Source organism: Panthera pardus, unplaced genomic scaffold, assembly GCF_024362965.1.
Source record: "Panthera pardus isolate Hobbes unplaced genomic scaffold, ASM2436296v1 HiC_scaffold_24, whole genome shotgun sequence".
Taxonomy (NCBI): Eukaryota; Metazoa; Chordata; class Mammalia; order Carnivora; family Felidae; genus Panthera; species Panthera pardus.
The window spans coordinates 77279990-77303271 of NW_026526810.1; the positions used below are offsets into that span (position 1 = coordinate 77279990).

At 35.5% G+C, this 23282-nt stretch overlaps 1 protein-coding gene across 6 annotated transcripts in view; it reads right to left on the reverse strand.

Moving 5' to 3' along the window:
• The window catches only part of RALGAPA1 (Ral GTPase activating protein catalytic subunit alpha 1), a 265198-nt gene that overhangs the window by 90434 nt on the left and 151482 nt on the right, over positions 1-23282 (reverse strand). For all 6 annotated transcript variants that reach the window (XM_053889353.1, XM_019426141.2, XM_019426152.2 and 3 more), the window contains 3 exons: positions 18961-19029; positions 4918-5052; positions 4328-4511 (listed from right to left, as the gene is read on the reverse strand). In XM_053889353.1, coding sequence (XP_053745328.1) covers positions 4328-4511; positions 4918-5052; positions 18961-19029 — 388 coding nt within the window. The remainder of the gene's footprint in view (positions 1-4327; positions 4512-4917; positions 5053-18960; positions 19030-23282) is intronic.

A 23282-nucleotide genomic window follows, 5' to 3' on the forward strand; every position in this document is an offset into this window, starting at 1 on the left:
TATGTATCTCTCCTCAAAATCAATTTAGATATAAAGAAAACATATGAAATTCTCTAATTTAGATATTCAAAATTAAATTCTAAATAACTAGCCTTGTGAGAAAATGTAACATGAAGATATCGATGCTTCTAAGGCTTTGTGTAACTAACATTCATTTAAATAAGTCTATTCAGGGTTGTCTTTTCAGATTGTCAGATTAAACAAACCCTACAGCATTTGCAGCAAACCCATAATTACAGATTATTACAGCATACAAAAGCAGCAAGACATAAAAAGCTGCTGCAATTCATTGCACTCTAATAGAACATGCAGAGGAAGTTAATTTTGGCAAATGCTTTAAATATTAGCTTTGCATAATATGTATAGGTGAAACTGTAATTAGGACAAAATGAATCCTTTGGAGACTCCTTTCACTCTGACCCTGCAAATGATGTCTTTTTGCTAATAAGACTACTGCTATTTGACGAAAAGCCAACTTTACTACCTTGCTTTATTATTTAGTAAATTTAATAATTACACCTACTCCTGCCAATAGTCCTCAAATCAGACTCGTTCAATCTAATACTGAGCTTATTAGGGACACTCTATGTTTAGAAGTCTTTGGCCAAAAAAGTGCTTGAAGATGATGAAACATGCCTTAGACAAGGGCACAATGATTAGTCACTTTGCCATATTAAAAAAAAAAACAAAAAACGAACACAGCATGTTGTCACTATAGACCACAGGATCACCTGCTGTTGGCTTACAGCTGTTTCTAAAAGGTTCTGCATTAATCTGGTCCTTTATACCTTTAAGAAAGTCCAAAGGGAACAACTTAGCACATTTAGAGAACAATAAAATATAATTTTTTATTATATTTAATATAAAACTCATCTATTTAAATCTTTACCTTTGTGTCTTGTGTTAATGGTACAGTAAATTTTGTCTGAAATACATTAAAAACTCCCTTTACATAAGTAAACTACCTGTTTCACTGTTTAACAAGTGTGCTATACTGCCCTCAGGCTTCATCATTTTACCCTTTTGAGAATAATGCAAAAAGTAACTAATCTTTTCAGATAATTTTGCTTTTAAGTAAAATAAACAGTTTTACTATACCAAATCTAAAGAATTAAATATATAAAGTTGTCTATATATCAATTATGGTCTAAATTATTTTGCTATACTATGCTTCCCAGTATATCTCTACTATATCTGAGCTTCAGTTTAAATCTTATATTATTTCAGTTCTGTATACAGCTGACCCTTGAAAAATATGGGGGTTAGGGCACTGACCCCTCCATGCAGTGAAAAATCCACGTTTTAACTTTTTACTTCTCCCAAACTTAACTGCGAACAGCCCATTGTTCACAGAAAGCCTTACCAACAACATAAGCAGTTGATTAACACACATCTTGAATGTTTTTTTTGTATTGTATACTGTATTCTTATAATAAAGCTAAAGAAAAGAAAATCATAAACGAGAAAAAATATATTTATAGTAAAAAAAAAAAAATCCATGTGTCAGTGGACCTGCACAGTTCAAACCCATACTGGTCAAGGGTCAACCGTATTTGTGTTTTAGAGAAACTATTAGCAATTTGTGACCAATCCCAAACCCTAGCCCTATTTCTTTGATGTGTAACTTCATATCTTTATTTGCATTCTATGTCACCAATCCATCATCATGGCCACATCTTAGATGTCTTGAACATTTATAACTATTACACCTTTAAAAATCAAACTCGTCCAGGGCACCTGAGTGGCCCAGTCGGTTCAGTGTCCAACTCTTGGTTTCGGCTCAGGTCATGATTTCACAGTTTGGGACACTGAACCCCAAGTTGGGCTCTGTGCTGACAGTGTGGAGCCTGCTTGGGATTCTCTCTCTTCCCTCTTTGTCCCTATCCAATTTGTATACTTTTTCTCTCTCAAAATAAATACACTTAAAAAAATTTTTAAAAATTAAATAAAAATCAAACTCTCACTTAATAGCTTACTCTTTGACCACAATCTCCTCATCTAGTAATTTTCCCATTCTGTTTTGTAGAGCCCTTGGAGAGGGCTGTCAGGAGATGGAGAGAATAGAGTTCAGTAGGACCCAAGGCCTCCACCCTGCTGCAGCTCTGCTTTTATCAGTTTTACAAAGTGGGCTTCCTTGTGAAATTTACTTGCAGGGGTTCCACTGCTTAAAAACTCATTTTAAAAACTACTGTCCTAACATACTGATGCTCTCAGTGATTCTCAACCTCGGCTGCATATTAACCACCCGCAAAGCCTTAAAAAATCCTAGCAATCCCAAATCAATATATCAAAATCTCTATGGATGGGAAGAGAGCAGCAGTATTTCAATGTGCAACCAAGGCTGAGAATCACCGTTCTAACTTACTACCAACATTTACTTTCTGATTCAATGAATCACTCCATTTTCTTCCAACTTATTAGCCATTTCCTAGCATCAGTTCAACCCTCACGAAGCCTTGATTCCATGGCTAAACCATATACCAACATTCTGAAAACCACAGTTCCCAGCTATTCTGCCACATCCACCTTACTGAATGCTGACTGGTGCAACTAAAACTTTGTAGTTTCCATTTTCTGTTGGACTCTCAATAACATCTGCTAATCCCCTTAATCTACTTCCATCTTCTTTTTCCTTCTGGGTCAGAATAAGGACTAATATTAGCATCTATACTTTCTAGCTCACTCTTCAGGAGCTTCACCCTACTAATGATCCCCTTCCCATCTTCCTTCTCAGTTTATAGAAGTTCAAGTCTCTTCATCCTTAGAAATCCTTTACCTCTGCTGAGAATTATTTTTCAGCTTACTTACTGTCTTATCATTTATCTTTCTTTTTTATACAGTCCAGCTTCTTTAAAGAGTACTTTTGACAAATGGCTCTATTTCTTTAACTCCTCTTTGCTCTTCAACCCACAGCCATCCACTTCTCCCTCCTACTTCTCTGCTGAAACTAAAGCAGACATATTTTTCAGTCTTTCTGTATCTGGCCTATCATTTAATACCATTACCCAATCTTTTAAATATCTTTCTCCTGTTTTTGTTTCTGAGAAATTATTCTCTCCCAGTTTTCCTTCCTTTCCAACTTTTTTTCTTCTCAGAATACACACATATGTGCGCGTGTTGTGTGTAGACAAATATAGATTCCTAACAAAGACCTTTCCGCTACGATTGAGATCTGCATATACAACAAACTGCCCACTAGCAGTCTTCATATGACTATCCGACATTCATCCCAAACTACACCATTTGCAATTATTGCACCTCCTCATTCTCCTTCCCAAACCTCTAGCCTTTCTCATATTCTTGGTCTACTTTGGGAGAGATCTAACCAATTTAGGCCTTTAGCAATTCTTGGTAGGCCTATTGCAACAGCTTCATGATTGGTTTCTCTGATCCTGGTTTAACTTTCCTAAAATCAATCTTTACCAGAGATCAGCAAACTTTTTCTGTAAGGGGCAGATAGTAAATATTTTCAGCTTTCTGGACCACATGATTTCGTTTGCAACTATTCAACACTAATGTTGTTGCACAAAAGCCGACACAATGATACATAAATGAAAGCATGGATGTGTCCCAATAAAACTTTATTTACAGAAACAGGTGGCAGGCATGGGCCATAATCTGCCAACTCCATAAAACACTGCTTTCAAACTGCTCTCAGTACTAATTTTCTCATGTATATAACCTTAAAACCCTTCAATAATTTGCTAGGTTCCTCTAAACTACCTCTGTGTCTTAAATGTACTTTTATTTTTATACTCGTATTTAAAGGTTATTTATTTACATCTTTCTCTTATATCTGAAAGTAAACTCTCTGAATGTAGAAACAATGTGGCTTAAAAAAAAACGTTACTGAGTTCACTACCTACCAAGAGCTGTACAAAGGGTTTTACACATATTATCTTATTCAGTACTCAACACAACCACGAGGGAATAAATATTATCAGCCCTATTTTATAAATAAGGAAACAGACATAGCCACTCAGCTAGTAAATGAGAGTCAAAATTCAATACCACATCTTTTAGACTCCAAAGCTAAATCTCTTATTCCATTATAGAAATCCTATGATGTATAAAGTAAAGTATCAAAAAAAACCTTACCAGAATAACTTCACTGGAAGTATAAAGGGAGTGTCATCACATATAATCTTAGTAACTGTGTTTCTGAAGTTATTTTTTAAACTAAAAATGAACTTTGCTAGAATATACATGGTGAGATACAGAACTACAAAGTAAGATATACTCATCTCCATTATTTTTACTTATGGCCTCAAATCATACTTTGAGAAAATCCAAGAAATAATACTGTCCTAAAGTGAATTCCTTTTACCTTCTGTCACTGGCTGAAGTTTAGAAGATCGTTCCGAATCTGGAGAGTGAAGAGGTTCAGGCTCTTTCAGACTTTCCAAATGCATAAAAGGGTCATAATCTACAGATGCCAAGTCAGAGAGGCTCATTGGAAAATACCTTGGATTGCTAAAACACTGAGCTCCATAAACACACCCATGTAATACCTGGAAGTATGAGGGAAAACAGTTTTCCTTTTCAGTGAAGATAAATAAATAAAGATAAATGGAGAAAAATGACAACTGGTAATACAAGAGCTTGAAAAATTTTTTAAATATTTTAAAACTCAGTTCTTCAATCAAGGTAAAATTTAATGCCTTTTAAAAACAAGAATGAGTAAATTTAACTAGTGATTCTCACATTCCATAAGGATTTGACTCCTTTCAAAAATCTGCAGTAAAGCAGAAGCATCTTGTAGGAAGAAGTTTTAATTACTCTTAGGTACTATAAGATAAATCTATGTTCTTAGAAAATATCTAGCTCTAAAAACAAAAATGTAATACCAAGAAATGTTATTTCTTTAGGTTTTAAAAACTGTGGTTACCAAATAAACAATAAAGCAAATAAGGTTACCTTATAAATGCAATTGAGGACAGATTTTTCTATTTTATCATTTTCTGCTCCTGTAGCATGGACTGGTTGGAGCAGTGTCTTTAGAGGTAAGGCCATGATCCAGTCCAGGAGGCACAGAAGTAAGGATACAACCAACTGTAACAACAACAAAAGAGATGATTATGACTGTAAACTCACAAAACAAGAGTTTTAATACATTTAACAGAAATTCACCAACTTATTTTTTGTCTTCCAAAATTTATTTCAGGAATAAAATCAACCCTAATTCTACTATGAATATTTACTTAGATCTGATTTGAAGATATTGTATATGAACATTATGGTGGGCTTCTTCCTCATATTTTAAAGCCAGCACAATGGAACTTTAAGTGTAATAAACAGGACGGCAAAAATTATTTAAAATTCCTATAAAACGCTGAGCCTAAAACAGAACAGACATCAATTAGCTTGACTTATTTAAAACTGTTCAAGGAATAGATCACAAATGAAAGGTTGAGTTCACATATATCAAAAATATTTCTACATTCCTTTTAAAGAACAAAAAGAACCAGTAAAACATCAAAAAACTAACATCCTCAATATAACCAGAAAACAGAACATCCAGACTTCAAATTATCTGTGAGTAGAAACTATCAGCAAATCCCAGCAAGCTTTTCCTCATTATCCCATTACAAACTTTCATGAAGAGCAAGGGCAGTTTAGGAAAAATTGTAAAAGAGAAGCAAGAACTAGGTATAAAGCTAAAAACCAAGCCAGAAAGAAAAAGTTACCCTAAGTATGAGAATATTGAAAAGTGTACTGGTAGATACGGAGTAGAAAAAAGGACTTAAAAGTACACACAGGAAAGGTAATGCTTTGGAGAAGAAGAATGTTAAGAAGGAATAGGGAGACATCCTGTGGCAAACATGTAGTAAAATGAAAAAGCAGAATTTAGGATCCTGCAAGACTTAAACAAATTTTAAAAATTGATGGGCTTATAATTTCTCTCCTCCTTAAAAAGCATCATCCAATAAACTGATGGATCTACAATTCCTCCCCTTAAAAAGACAATAAAGACACTAAACTTTGTTGAATCACCAGATGAGGGAGCTCTTGAAGTAGGAATCTTATAAACCACCCCAAGCCACCAGTCCTGTTCACAGAAATGCAGAAGCAGCCTTCATCTATATAAAACTATTATAAACAGAAAACAAAAAATGAGAATCTAAACAGTTCAACTGATGAAACCCCTGCTCAAAAAACCCAATTATGAAGGAGAAGAAAACTATAACACAACATTCTAATCTAAATTACATATTATCAAACAGCATTTAAAAAAATATATATATTTATTATCAAGTTAGCTAACATACAGTATATACAGTATGCTCTTGGCTTCGGGAATAGATTCTCATGATTCATTATTTACATACAACACCCATGTTCATTCCAACAAGTAAAAGCATTTAGATATGGAGGACAAAGAAAACCCCATCTTAAATCAGAAATTACAAACTAAGAATAGAATTCTTAGAATTTAGAAATTAAAAACTAAGAACTAAGAAAGGAAGAATTGTTTCACGTCAAGAAAAGAAGTAAAATGACAAAATCATATTAGAAATGAAGCCTAGATTACAGGATGCCTAAAGAAGAATAAACTTGAAAAAAACAAAAACAAAATTTAATATGGGGCTTTGATGAATAGTGGGAAAACAATTAAAAGAATAAAAATGAGATTTAAAATAAGATAAAAAGTGTCAGAGAAAAAATGTTTGAGATAAAGAGAGAAAAAGAATATCCAATTTACATATTTGGAGTCTCTGTATATATACATATTAAAAAGGTTCACCAGAAGCCAGGACAAACTGACCTGCAATAATCAACTCTAACACATATCCTGGTAAAACTTTAAAAGTAAGACTTCAAACATAAAGAAAAAAGATATCCTTAGGGCCTCCTGGAAAAAAAGATGCAATAATTTAGAAGGGCAAGAGAATAAAACAGGCTTCAGACTTCTCAAAAACAATACACAAAGCAAGGCAACATTTAAAAAAAAACAAAAAACTTCAAGGAAAGTAAATGTGAACCTAAGGATTCTATATCTAGCAAAGATGTTTCTCAAGTATCAGGGTTACAAAAAAAGTTTTAAATATATCAGCCCTCAGGGAATTCTGTATTTATAGGCCTGTCCTGAAGAATAAAGATGAACTTCATCTAACCAAATAGTTGACTGAGGAACTTCAGCAAAAAGAATGGTATTTGATACACGTAGTTACAAAAGCTAAGACTAAAAAAATAAAGGTAGAGATGAGCGTGGAAGAATCATTTATTATATGACTTATCCTATGTGTTATATGTAGAAATAAAGTAACTAAAAATGGAGGCAAAGAGAGAAGAAAAGTAAAATAAGCTCATTTATTAACGTATATGCGATGAGATAAAGGATACCATTAAATAATCACAAACCACACAAAAAAAGTGTTTTAAAAAATAAGAGGTTAAGAAAACAAGGAAAAAAAGTATTTTTAAAAGGCATACATAGAAATGTAACCACAAGAACAAAGTATAAAATTCCCTGAATACCAAAAGGAACTTTAAAAATAGAACAAAGGAAATATATCTTGTAGACAAAGAAACACAGACGCAAATTAGAATTCAAACCAAAAAGCACTCATGTTAAAAGCTACAATTCAAATGAAATGAAGACTTACGGGTATCTATGTATCAAATAACACAGTGACTATCTTTATAAAGCAAAAACTACAATAGATGCAAAGAAATACAAAAACATTTAGCAAACTTTAACACACCACTCAGTATAAGACAGATCAAGTGGACAAAATACAGGCATACTTATTTCATTGTGCCTCACTTTACTGCACTTCACAGGTACTGTGTACTTTACAAATTGAAGGTTTGTGGCAACCCTGTCTTAAGCAAGTGTTTGAGCACCATTTTCTGACAGCATTTGTTCACTTTGTGTCTCTGTGTCACATACTGGAAATTCTCACAATATTTCTAACTTTTCCATTTTTATTGTTATTATATTTATTATGGTGATCTGTGACCTCTGATGTTATTACTGTAATTGTTTTGGGGTGCTACAAACTGTGCCCATGTAAGTTAGCAAACTTAATCAGTAAACATTGTGTGTGTTCTGACTGCTCCATTAATCAGCTATTCCCCATCCTTTCTCCTCAGGCCACCCTATTCCCTGAAACACAACAATACTCAAATTAGGCCAATTAATAATCTACAATGGCCTCTAATGTTCAAGTGAAAGAGTCACGTGACTCTCACTTTAATCAAAAGCTAGAAATTAAATTTAGTGAGGAAGGCATGTCTAAAGTCAAGACAAGCTGAAAGCTAGGCTTCTTGTGCCAAACAGCCTAGATGTGAATAAAAAGGAAAAGTTTTTGAAGGAAATTAAAAGTGCTACTCTAGTGAACACATAAATGATAAGAAAGCAAAACAACTGTGTTTGCCAATACAGAGAAAGTTTTATGGTTTGGATGGAGGATCAAACCAGCTGCAAAATTCCTTACGTCAAAGCCTAACCCAGAGCAAGGCTCTAACTCTCTTAAATTCTATGAAAGCTGAAGGAGCTAAGGAAGCTACAGAAAAGAAGTCTAAAGCTAGCAGACATTGGTTCCTGAAGTTTAAGGAAAGAAATCATCTACATAACATAACAGTGCAAGATGAGGTAGGAAATGGTGATACAGAGGTTGCAGCAAGTTATCCAGAAGATGCAGCCAAGAAAACTAATGAAAGTAGCTACACTAAACAACAGATTTTCAATGTAGACAAAACAGCCTTCTATTTGAAGAAGATGCACCTAGGACTTTCATGGCTAGAGGGAAGTCAATGTCTGGCTTCAAAGCTTCAAAGGACAGGCTGCCTCTTTTGGTGGGGGCTAATGCAGCTAGCGCCTTTAAGCTGAAGCCAGTGTTCATTTACCATTCCAAAAATCCTCGGGCCCTTAAGAATTATGCTAACTCTATTCTGCCTGTACTCTATACATGGAACAGCAAAGCCCGGATAACATCACATCTGTTTACAACATGGTTTACTGAATATTTTAAGTCCAAGAGCTCTGATGGAGATGCACAATGAGGTTAATGTTGTTTTCATGCCTGCTAACACAACATCCATTCTGCAGCCCCTGGATCAAGGAGAAATTTTGACTTTCGGGTCTTATTATATAAGAAAGACATTTCATAAGGTTATAGCTGCCATGGATAGTGATTCATCTGAAGGATCTGGGTAAACCAAATTGAAAACCTTCTGGAAAGGATTCGCCATTCTGGATGCCATTAAGAACATTCATGATTAGGGATGCCTGGTGGCTCAGTCCATTAAGCATCTGACTTTGGCTCAGGTCATGATCTCACAGTTTGTGAATTCAGGTCCTGTGTCGGGTTCTGTGATGACAGCACAGAGCCTGGAGCCTGCTTCAGATTCTGTGTCTCCCTCTCTCTCTGCCCCTGCCCCACTTGCCCTCTGTCTCTCTCTTCTCTCTCAAAAATAAATGAACATTAAAAAAAATTAAAAAAAAAAAAAAACATTCACGATTCATGGGAAGTGGTCAAAATGTCAACATTAACAGGAGTATGGAAGAAGTGACTTCAAATTTCATGGATGACTTTGAGAGGTTGAAGATTTCTGTGGAGGAGATAACTGCAGTATTGGTAGAAATAGCAAGAGAACTAGAATTAGAAGTGAGGTCTGTAGATGTTGACTGGACTACTATAATGTCATGATCAATATTTAATGAATTAGGAGTTGCTTCTCATGAATAAGGAAAGAAAGTGGTTTTTTGAGATGAAATCTCTTCCTGGTGAAGATGTTGTGAAGATGTGAAATTACAACAAAAGATTTAGAATATTACATAAACATACATAGTTGATAAAATGGCAACATCGTTTCAAAGGTCTGATTCCAATTTTGAAAGAAATTCTACTGTGGGTAAAGTGCTATCAAACAGGATCGTATGCTAGAGAAATTGTGGGGGAAAAAAGTCAATCAATGTGGCAAACTTCCTTACTGTTTTATGTTAAGAAATTGCCACAGCTGCCCCAACCTGGAGCAATCACCGTGATCAGCCACCAGTGCTAAGGCAAGACCCTCCACCAGTAAAAAAGATTACAATTTATTGAAAGCTCAGATGATGGTTAGCATTTTTTAGCAATAAAGTATTTTTAAAAATGTTAAAAAAAATTTTTTTAATGTTTATTTATTTTTGAGACAACGCAAGAGACAGAGCGCAAGCAGCAGAGGGACAGACAGAGGGACACACAGAATCTGAAGCGGGCTCCAGGCTCTGAGCTGTCAGCCCAGAACCAGACGCGGAGCTCGAACTCATGAATTGTAAGATCATGACCTGAGCCAAAGTCGGACGCTTAACCGACTGAGGCACTCAGGCGCCCCAGCAATAAAGTATTTTTAAATTAAGGTATATACATGGTGTTTTTGAACATATTGCTATTGCACACTTAATAGACTATAATGCAGGTTTGTTTTTTTTTTAAAGGTAGGGCTTTTTTATTTTTAAATAATTTGAGAGAGAGAAAGCACACAAGTCAGGGAGAGCGGCAGAGCGGGGAGAGAGAATCTTAAGCAGGTTCCATGCTCAGTGTGGAGCCCAACACAGGGCTCGATCCCATGACCCTGGCTGGGACCATGACCTGAGCCAAAATTCAGAGTCAGATGCTCAGTCAACTGAGCCACCCAGGAACCCCAGACTATAGTGTAGTTTAAGCATAACTTTTATATGCACGGAGAAACCAAAAAATTCATTTTATTTGCTTTACTGAGATATTCACTTTATTGTGGTAGTTTGAAACCAAACCCAAATATTTCTAAGGTATGCCTGTATAATCCATTTGAATAAAAGTTATTTGCGATCCTCTTCTCTTTTGCATCGTTTGTGCGAATGCAAGCTGGTGCAGCCACTCTGGAAAACAGTATGGAGGTTCCTCAAAAAATTAAAAATAGAACTACCCTATGAACCAGCAATTGCACTACTAGGTATTTATCCAAGGGATACAGGTATGCTATTTCGAAGGGACACATGCACCCCCATGTTTATAGCAGCACTATCAACAATAGCCAAAGTATGGAAAGAGCCCAAATGTCCAACAATGGATGAATGAAGAAGATGTGGTATATATATATACAATGGGGTATTACTCGGCCATCAACAAGAATGAAATCTTGCCATTTGCAACTACGTGGATGGAACTGGAGGGTATTATGCTAAGTGAAATTAGAGAAAGACAAATATATGACTTCACTCATATGAGGACTTTAAGACATAAAACAGATGAACATAAGGGAAGGGAAACAAAAATAACATAAAAACAGGGAGGGGACAAAACATAAGAGACTGTTAGAGAACAAACAGAGGGTTAGTGGAGGGGTTGTGGGAGGGGGGATAGGCTAAATGGGTAAGGGGCATTAAGGAATCTACTCCTGAAATCATTGTTGCACTATATGCTAACTAATTTGGATGTAAATTTTAAAAAAGTTTTTAAAAATGTGGGAATGGATCCTTCCACAATAAACATCTCAAGCGCACTGGATATGTCATATTTTTAAGCTCATATGGGCAGTAGTGTTTTCAAAGGGCAGTAGGAGCATCTGCCCAATGGGGAGGAATATTTTATCACTGCCATTGTTTATCTTGATGCTGACAATAAAAAGCAAGCTGACTTTAAAAAAAAAAAGTTACTTGAGATCCTCAATACTACTTAATAGCATCAAAGAGAGCTTGTCACCAAGAGTCTAAAAACGGCTAGTACGGAATTTGAAGAAATAGATCCAAGTAATTTTAGACACTGATTATTCACTTTAAAAGGCAAAGCTGAACTTTTAAATCTGATTATCCATTTGGAAAAACAACAAAAATTAACTCCCTATCTCAAAACATACAGAATAAACTTCAAATGGATGAGGGATAAACATTGTAAGGAATGAAACCATACAAGTGCTAGAAGAAAACATGGGTGAATTCCTCTTTATCCAGGGTACAGTGAAAATTCAGACACAATAAAAGATAAATCGACCACATAAAAACCAATTTTTTTCGTGATCCCCCCACACAAGAAACAATAACAAAAACCCACCATAAACAAAATCAAAAGGCAAATGAGGGGAAAAAAGAGAAAATATTTGTGACATACACCAGTTAAGAGCTAATATCCCTAGTACATAAAAATTTGAGTGGAAAACACCAAAACCTGACAGAAAATGTATGAAAATATGAATAAACAAGTCACAAAAATAAAAAATAAGGCCATTAGTAAATATGAGAGGATATTCAACTTCATTTTAAGTGGAAACTACACTGAGATGTCATTGCTCCCCCATCAAACTGGCAAAATGTTCAAAATAAGACACACTGTTGGATGGGATTCTAGGCAAACAGACACTAACAGTTGGCTTGTGGGAATGCCAATATTTAACATAATTACCAATCTGTTTACCTTCTGACCCAGCAATTCCACTTCTAGGAATATACCCTGAAGACACATTCCAATAATGTAAAAATATACAGGCACAGGGTGAGTCACTGCAGCACTGTTTGCAATTGCAAAATTCTGAAAAAAACCTATACATCCACGTATAGGAGACTGAGTTGAATAAACTATGGTACACTCACATAATGGAGGACAAACACTACATAGCTACAAAAAAGACCATGGAAGATACTCATGAATTGATGTATTGTGAATTTCCAGGATATCCTGCAAGTAAAAAATCTAAAGTACCAAGGAATATCTAGAATATGATATCTTTTAACAAACAAGGAGAAAACATAAATGTATCTGCTCATTTGTGTAAAAATAAACAAAGAATAGGCACACCATAAATAAAAAATAAATAAAAACAACAGGGATGGGGGAAAAAAACAGTAAAATGGAATAGAAACTGAAAAAATAACCCAAATTGTATTTCAAATGAATTATATAACCATACGGAGGTGAGGCTAAGAAGAGAATAAGGAATCCAAATAACTTTTAAACACAGCTTTTGAACTATATACTCTCTTGGTAACTACATACAGGCATAAATATATTCTGAAACTGTTTTTATTTTTCTATAACTGCACAAGAAGTACTTTGCTGCGGATAAATGTGGACAATGGGAACTAGGTTCTCACTGTTGGGGCTGGTAGTTACAAACATGTAAAGGGGGAGGACAGATTGAACCTTGTGTTGGGTTAGTATCAGAGGTGTCAAGGTAAACTCATGGTGTTTTAATACACACAAAGAAACATATATATGCATTATATATGCATATATTACATTTTTACATAAAATACATATTATATATTTGTGTGTGTGTGTGTACATATCATCTATTTTCTAGCTCTATCTGGTCAGTGGGCCTAGGGAAAAAAAGACAACCCAATGACAATGTAGACACCTAGCTCCTAAATCTATTTCAATATACTATTTCTATTCAATGGAACCAGAGTTCCTTGGAGAAATGGCTAATACCAGCACCGGGGAGGGGAAATACAGGCGGGTCTAAAAAATTCTGTGGTGACAGAAATTAAGGATGTACTGAAAGGATAATGAGGAGGGTATGTCAAAAGGACAAAGAAGCCACTTTGAAGGCCACTCCCACTGGTTAAGTCGGGGACCTTTTGAGCTTCAAAATAAAAAATGATAGTAAAAAAACTAAGGATTACAGTCCATTGCATAAAATAAGAATCATGATCCCACACTAGCAAGATGGATAGGGAATAAGAGAAATATCTTCCTTATCACAGAAAACTAATGAAGATAAAAGTAATGACATAATTAGGAAATCACCATTTGGAACTATCATAACATTTAATTCTGATAAGCGTTTCAATTGCTGGCAAAACTACTTAGTAATGTTTTAATGAGTGATAGGATATTTATACAGTCTCCAAGTGTCTTCCCACAAGATACTTTTTAATTGGGAAAGGTAAATAGTAAACTGGCTCAAGCTCTTAGCTGCCACTCAAACCTTTGTGACTGTCCAAGCTGTGTCCCAAAAGGGTAGGGAATGCCAATATACCTATTCAAGATGCTGAAAGACTGCTAATTGCCTATCCCTTCAGCTCCCTGATGCAGGCTAACTGGAAGCCTGACTTTCAAGAAGCAGCTGGGCAAGTTGGGACATTAGTTATACAGTCTAGCCTCTATGAGAGAAATTGAGAGCTGGGTAGTTTTGCTTACTCATTCTATCCCAGGAAAGAGTCGCTGGGAATGCTGGTGCAAAGAGAACCACCTCTGTTTTGTATGTTTCTAGAGAATTCATGAGTGCCAAGTTCTGTCAGCTCCCAGAAATAGGTGATTCGGGAGCTTCTCACTTAGTGTTGACAAGCTACTTCCAGGGAGAAGCTGGAGACCTGGTTTTCTTGTTGAAGTCAGCCAGAGGGAGAGAATACAGGGGGAGTGCTCACTGGTTCTTAGGGGCTTCCAGGAGGACTGCAGTCAGCACCTAGATGAAGACTGGTTAGAAGCTGGACTCTCAGGCAGCAGCTGGGAAAGTATGTAGTCAAATCTTTTCTAGGGAAACAAAGGAGCACTTGTTAACAGGAGCATGAGCACCTGCTATGGCTATTCCCCTAGGGTTCAGCACAGAGGGAACAGGTAAAAAGGACCCTCCACTATTCTATCCCTAGAAAAGATCTGACTGCATTCTTTACCAGCTGCTGCCTGAGGGTCCAGACAGAAACTAGCTGAATGATCCTACACATCAGGCAGTGACAAGCCCTGTTGATTTTCAGAGGCAGGTGACCTGGGAGCCCATCTATGGGGAGGCAGACTTAAAAGCTGGCGGGCTAGATGTGTGTAGTCTAAACACTTCTCTCCTCAGAGAGAAGCTGGGAGTTGGGGGGTTCTCTTCTGATTATATGGAGCTATGCCAAGGGTGGAGTTTATTACAAGAGTACATTCTCAGCATCCGTTATGTATTTTGATGTGGGTATTTTTTCAGTTGCCTGATGTGCAGGATCATTCAACTAGTTTCTAGATTTCTCCAGAGAAATGCTCCATATGTAGCAGTATCTTTGGTGCATCCACAGGAGGAAGAAAATTCAGGAGCCTTCTGTGTCTCTATTTTGGTGACCCCCTCCCCTTTCTGTTTGCTCTTTGTTATTCTTCAAGGTGTTATACTTTGCTAACTTTTCTTACTCTGTAACTTCTCCTTAAGGGATCTCATACATTCCCATAGTTTGATACTACTCATGTGTTGAGCTTCAAATTTAAAACTTTAGGCAAACAGTTGCTTTGCTGCATTTTACTGGGCTTTATTCCTTACACGCAATACAATAAAAACGGAAATTCATCTTCAAAAAATCTGTTCTTTTTTTTCTTGATTACTGTGGACTTTGTAGATTCCACTCTGAGAATTTTTACTCTTTATTTTCTTAGCCTTATCAAGACATCAATTCTTACATTGATGATTATAATAATTACCATATTATTTTTTTTAAGTCAACATTCACACTTTTAAGTAATCTTTCACAAATCTAGTATTTCATAGTACATTAAAGAGCCTTCCAAAATGTCACTTAAAAAATTTTTTTTTCTGGGGGTGCCTGGGTGGCTCAGTCAGTTGGGTGTCTGACTATGGTTCAGGTCATGATCTTGTAGTCTGTGAATTCAAGCCCCCTGTTGGGCTCTGTGCTGATAACTCAGAGCCTGGAACCTGTTTCGATTCTGTGTCTCTCTCTCTGCCCCTCCCATACTCAGGCTCTGTCCATCTCTCTCTCAGAAATAAACATTAAAAAAAATTAAAAAAATAAATAAAACAAGTTTTTGATGTTTATTTTTGAGAGAGAGAGAGAGAGAGAAAGAGAGAGAGAGAGAGAGAGAGAGAGAGAGGGAGGGAGGGAGGGAGGGAGAGGGAGAGAGGGAAGGAGAGAGAAAGGAGCACTCGTGTGCGCAGAGCACGAGCAGGGCAGAGAGGGAGACACAGAATCCAAAGCAGGGTCCAGGCTCCGAGCTGTTAGCACAGAGTCTGACATGGGGCTCGAATTCATGAACTGCAAGATCATGACCTGAGTTGAAGTCGGACATTTAACTGACCGAGCTACCCAGATGCCCCCAAAAAACTCACTTAAAAAAATTTATTTATTTATTTTGAGGGGGGGGGGGGAGTGTGAGTGAGTGAGGGGCAGAGAGCAAGGGAGAGAGAGAATCCCAAGCAGGCTCCATGCTCCTCATGGAGCCTGATGTGAGGGCTCAATCACAACTGTGAGATCATGACCTGAGCCAAAATCAAGAGTTGGACACTTAACTGACTAAGCCACCCAGGCATCCCCAAAAGGTCATTTTCAAAAAAAGGACTTTCACAAAGGTCCAAAGTTCTTAGTGTGGCATCCAAGGCTCTCCATATCCTGACCCTTTTCTATCTCTGATGCCTAATTTCCCTTCTCTGAAGCATACACTTCACATCCTATAATATCTAATTGCCTATTGTTCTCCCATAACATACCATACATTTTATACCTACATGATTTTATACATGCTATTCCCTACAACTAGAATAACACTTTGACTCCAATCCTTGTCTCCATTTATGTAGAAAACCCTATCATCTTTTAGAAGTTTTCCCCTGGGGTGCCTGGGTGGCTCAGTCAGTTAAGCAATTGACTTTGGCTCAGGTCATGATCTCATGGTTCATGGGTTTGAGCCCTGCATCGGGCTTTGTGATGACAGCTCAGAACCTGGAGCCTGCGTCAGATTCAGTGTCTCCTTCTCTCTCTGCCCCTCCCCTGCTCATGCTCTGTCTCTCTCAGTCTCTCAAAACAAAGTAAATGTTAGAAAAATTTTCTTAAAAATTAAAAAAAGAAGTTTTCCCTTAATAAGCCCTCTGCTTGGATAGGTAATCACTTCCTCCTCTATCCTACCCTGTGTCATACACATTTTTCTGCTTTTTATAGTAAGCATTTCTTATATTGGATTGCCGCTCTAATTGGATTGCCGCTCACTTGCCACTCTAATCTTTAAAATCCATGAGAGCAGAGGCTACCTTATTTATATCTACTTAATTAGTTCCAAGCAGAATATCATACACATACTTTGTGATCAATAAATATTTAATGAATTAAGTGAGCAAGAAACAAAAACTGAATAGTGGAGATTTTTCATATTAATAGCTAGGCTTTGGAAGACAAAGATGATCTAGAAAGAAATGGCTAATTAGTTATCCAGATACTTTACACAAATTAGATTTGAAATTCTAAACCACAGTCCAAGATACTAAAATGAAGAACTCCTGGCTAAAATGGAGAATATGTATCTTTTAAAGATGAGGAAAAATGTATTTATCAAGGTCTAGATAATCTGATCAAATGGATTTTAAACTGAATATGAAGAGGAAGAATAAAAATTTCTGAGGTAAACTCATACAATTAGAGATATAGAAGACAAGAGGAATAACATGAAGAGACCAAAAGTTAAAAAGTTATGCAAGGCACACAAGAAAATAACTGAGAATAGGTCTGAAACATAATTATACCTTCAGATTTCCGTAAATTAATGGGCAGAGCCTAAGAAATAAAACATACTTGAAATTTCAATACCATATGATTAAAGGATGATGACACTGAGATCTGGAGAATAGAATTGCAAGATTGGGATGTGAAAATGGAAAGGAAAAGAATAATTTTCAGAGGAAGTAAGTAGAATCTAGAGTAGCCTTGATTAATAGAACTTTGTGCAATGATGGAAATGGTGTGTATTTGGCTACGTGGCTATTGAGCACCTGAAATGTGGCTAGCACAAATAAGGAACAAATTTTTAACATAAATGTTTTAAATTTTATTATTTATTTAATTTTATTTTTTGAGAGAGAGTGTTCGCATGCATGCGTGCAAGTGTGAAAGGGTCAGAAGGAGAAGGAGAGAATCTCAAACAGGCTCCATGCCCAGCAAAGAACCCTCTGAGGAGTTCAATGTCACAACTGTGAGATCATGACCTGAGCTGAAATCAAGAGTCAGATGCTTAACCAACTGAGCCACCCAGCTACCCCGTTAACATAAACTCTTAATTTTATTTAAATTTACAGTCACATGTGGTTAGTAGCTACTATACTGGGCAGCACAGATCTAAAGTCTCTATGATATATTATGTACTATGCCTAATATATAATAAAAAACTAACAGACATATGAACAAACAGGAAAATGGAATCCATAGTCAAGAGGAAAATATTTCAATAGACAGACTCAGCAATAACCCAGATAATGAATTTAGCAGATAAGGACTTTAAAATAATTATGATAAACATGATCCCAGGGTCATGGAATTGAGCCCCAGGCCAGGCTCCACAGTGAGTTGTGGAGCCTGCTTAAGATTCTCTCTCCTTCTCCCTCTTCCCTCTCCCCTCTTCACACTACCTCTAAAATAAAAAATATATATAAAACGGTAAAAAAAAAAAAAATGTTAAAAATCTAGAAGACAAGATAAATATAATTGATGAAGAAATGCAGATTTCAGGAAAGATATAGAAACTATGAAAAGAAACCAAACAAAAACTTTAGCTTGATAAATACAATACCTGAAATAATTATAATAGTCTCACAATGAATTTACTGAGTAAATTCAATCTTGTAGAACTTTCTGTGGCCAGAGGGTATGCCTTTTTCTGTGTGTCATATCTCTATTATACGTATTCTCCTTAATGGAAATTTTGTTATTTTCTACCAGTAACAGCTATATAAAGATATATGGCTGCCTTCAGATTTGAAGAATTCCTCAGAATTACTAATTTTCAGGCATAAAAAAGGCCGTAACTTGGCAGAATAAAATGAAATAGTTATAAATGAACAGAATGTTCTCCAACATTCCTCAAAACCCTGATATTCGAAGACTTTATCAAATAATCATGATTAACTCGAAATCTGAACTAAAATATAATTTACACTTAAATAATATAAAGATATATTTCACATTATAGTGATTTTTAAACACAAAATGAATTAATGTTTACCATGTAAATATATGTATCTTTGCAATTTTAAAATATAAAGACTTTACTAGATAAATACATATTAAGTATCAAACAAAACTTAAATTACCCTCTTATCCATTTCATAAGATGAAGCTTCTGTACTTGGCAAAAGATGGGTAATAGTGGCTATTAGGATCTGTCAGCAAAGAAAAAAAGAGTTCAAAAATATGTTAAATGATGCATCTTAAAACTTAAATGTTAATGCTAACAAAGCGCTACAAAATCTGTTGATAAAAGTTTACCTTAAATACATTTTTAAATCCTAAATACATTAACAATGTTATTTCAAAGTAATTTTTAAATAGGTAAGCTTTTCAAGTATACTTAACTATCAATCATTTAAAATCCCCATGTATATAGAACCAAAATTATATAAACTGTCAACTATAAATGGATTTCTTACAAATTCAATTCATGAATCAATATAAACACACATATATGTTAACAGAAAATAAGAGGATATAGATAAGCAAAAATATTTATAAAAAACATCTGCAATCATATCACTCAAGAAATCTATTCTGCTTATGAAATTAGTTATAGAAGGAACGTACTTCAACATAATGAAGACCTTATACAACAAGCTCATAGCTAAAGTCATACTCAATGGTGAAAAGTTAAAAGTTTTCCTCTAAGATCAGGAATAAGACAAGGATGCCCACAACTGTGCTTTTTATTCGGCATAATACCTGAAGTCCTACCATAGCAATTAGGGAAGAAAAAGAATTAAAAGGCACCCAAATCTCAAAAGAAGAAGTAAAATTATTTGTTTGCAAATGACATCATCTTATATTCAGGAAACCCTAAACATTCCACCAAAAAAGTGTCAGAACTAATAAATGAATTCAGTAAAGTTTCAGGATACAAAATTAATATATAAAAATCAGTTGCATTTCTATATACTAACAATGAACTATCAGAAAAAGAAATTGAGAAAATATCCAATTTACAGTAGCATCAAAATAAAATACGTAGGACTAAATATAACCATGGAGGTAAAAGATCTATACAGTGAAAACTATAAAACACAGATCAACAAAGCTGAAGAAGATACAAATAAATGGAAAGATATCCCATGTTATAGACTGGAAGAACTGGATCAACTGTTCATACTATTCAAAGTGATCTAAGATTCAATGTAATCTCTATTAAATTCCAATGGCATTTTTCTTAGAAAAAGAAAAAAACTGGAGCGCCTGGGTGGCTCAGTCGGTTGAGCGTCTGACTTCAGCTCAGGTCATGATCTTGCAGTCTGTGAGTTTGAGCCCTGTGTTGGGCTCTGTGCTGACAGCTCGGAGCCTGGAGCCTGTTTCGGATTCTGTGTCTCCCTCTCTCTCTCTGACCCTCCCCCGTTCATGCTCTCTCTCTGTCTCAAAAATAAATAAACGTTAAAAAAAAATTTAAAAAAAAGAAAAAGAAAAAACTACCCTAAATTTTATATGGAACCATAGAAAACCCCAAAGAACCTAAGTGTTCTTGAGGAACAACAAAACTAGAGGCATCATACTTCCTGATTTTGAGCTATATTATAAAGCTACAGTAATCAGAACAGTACTGACAGTAAGGTACTGACATAAAAACAGGCACATCGATCAGTGGATCAGAATAGAGAGCCTAGGACAGAGGCACTAGCCACACACTTACAGTCAACTAATCTTTGACAAGGGCCCCAAGAGTATACAAAGGTGAAAGGACAGTATCTTCAATAAATGGTGCTAAGAAAACTGGATATCCACATACAAAAAGATGAAACTGGACCCCTATATTACACCACTCACAAAAATTAACTTGAAATGGATCAAAGACTTAAATTTAAACTCCTAGAAGAAACCATAAAACTCCTAGAAGAAAACATTGGGAAAATATTCTTGACATTGGTCTTGGCAGTGATTTCTTGGATAAGACAAAAGCACAGACACCAAAAGCTGAAATAAACAAGTAGGACCACATCAAACTAAAGAGTTTCTGCACAGCAAAGTAAACAATAAATTGAAAGGGCAACTGATGAAATGGGGGAAAATATTTGAAAACCATGTTTCTGGATAAGGGACTAATATATAAAATATATGAAGAGCTCATACAACTCAATAACAAAAAAGGAAATAATCCAATTTAAAAATGGGCAAAGGACCTGAATAAACTTTTTCCAAAGAAGACATTCAAATGGTTAATAGGTATATAAAAAGGTGCTCAATATCACTAATCACAAGGAAAATGCAAATCAAAACCACAATGAGATATCACCTTACATCTGTTGTAATAGCTGTTTTCAAAAAGAGAGGAAATAACACATGTTGGCAAGGATGTGGAGATAAGAAAACCGATATACATTGTTGGCAGGAATCTGAACTGGTACAGTCTTTATAGAAAACAGTATGGAAGTTCCTCAGAATATTAAAAATAGAACTACCATATGATCCAGTAATCCTTCTCCTGACTGTATATCTAAAGAAATGAAATGGGTATCTCAAAGAGATCCCTCAACACTCATGTTCACTGCAGTATTATTCACAATAGCAAAGATACAGAAACAATCTAAATAAGTGTCCTACAATGAATAAATGAATACAAAAAATCTATGTATATATACACACAATGGAATATTAATGTTCAGTCATAAAAAAGGAAATCTTGCCATTTGTGACAACACAGATGAAACTGGAAGGCATTATCATAAGTGACATAAGCCAAAGACAAATACTGTATGGTATCACTTATATGTGGAATCTTTAAAAAAAACAAAAACAAAAACAAAAAACCCAACCAACTAACCAACCAAGTAAACAAAAACCGCTGATTTCATAAAAATAGAGAATAGAATAGTGGTGGCCAGAGGCTGGGAAGAGAAGAGGGAAATGGGGAAATATAGGTCAAAGGGCATAAATTTTCAGTTTTACTATAAAAAGGGTAAGTTCTGAGGATCTAATGTACAGCATGGTGACTATAGTTAATCATACACTGAATATCTAGGAGTTGCTAAGAGTAGACTTTAAGCATTCTCACCATAAAAAACAAAACAAAAAACAGTTAACTATGTGAGATAATAGATGTGTTAATTATCTTTACCTTAGTAATCATTCCATAATTATCAAATCATCACGCTGTATACTTTTATTATTTTTTTTTAATGTTTATTTTTGAGAGAGAGAGTGACAGACCACGAGCAGGGGAGGGGCAGACAGAGAGGGAAACAGAATCTGAAGCAGGCTCCAGGTTCTGAGCTGTCAGCACACAGCCCGATGCGGGGCTCAAACCCACAAACTGGGAGATCGTGACCTGGGCCGAAGTTGGATACTTAACCAACTAAGCCACCCAGGTGCCCCTCGCTATATACTTTAAATATATACAATTATATTTGTCGATTATTCCTCAATAAAGTTGGAGGGAAAAAAAATAAAGAAATCTACTCTAAGGGTGCCTGGCTGACTCAGTCAGTAGAGCATGTGACTCTTGATCTTGAGGTTGAGTTCACGCCCCATGTTGGGTGTAGACATTACTTAAAGAAAAAGAAATCTACCCTCTTGTCTTTCCAGACATTTCTGTGTACGTGTGTGTGTGTAGATAAATAAATGCTTTAAAAAAATTTATAATCTGGCTTTTTAAATTAACATGTACACTAAGCTGTATAATGAATAAATTTGATAAAAAATATGAAATAATAAAAAATTATTAAAAGAAGGCAAAATATTCACATATAGTGTTATTTAACCTGGAAATTTTTTGATCTCATTAAACTTTTTTATGTGCATGTTAAAAATGTATAGGGGTAAGTTTATTTTTATTGTATGCTATTATATTTTCATAAGTTATTGCTTCAATGCATCAAGTAGAAATGTAAATGTACTTTACACAGTAAAAGGCTTTTATTTGCTAATAGAATGTAGAATATTAGATACATCCACTTAATATTGGTACTGGAACTGGCTGGGCTTCTATTCATAACTATGCAAACAAGTAAACATTAGTGAAATGCTCCACTATTTTGGGATTTCACTTCTCCATTCAACTAGAAGTGGAATATAATAACTCTTCATGTTTATCTGTAGCCATTGACCCCTATAATGTTTAATGAAGCAATCTGAAAAAATTCTGCATACTTAAGAAGTACTTAGGTGAGTATTAATAATATATAAACTGATAAAGAAAATAAGGGAAAGGATTTGCAGACTTTCAAATGAAAAAAAGAAAAATCTGCTTAAAGAATGATCTTAATTTTCAGGGGCGCCTGGGTGGCTCAGTCAGTTAAGCCTCCGACTTCGGCTCAGGTCATGATCTCACGGCTCATTTGAGCCCCGTACTGGGCTCTGTGCTGACAGCTCAGAGCCTGGAGCCTGCTTCTGATTGTGTCTCCCTTTCTCTCTGACCCTCCCCTGCTCACACTCTCTTTCT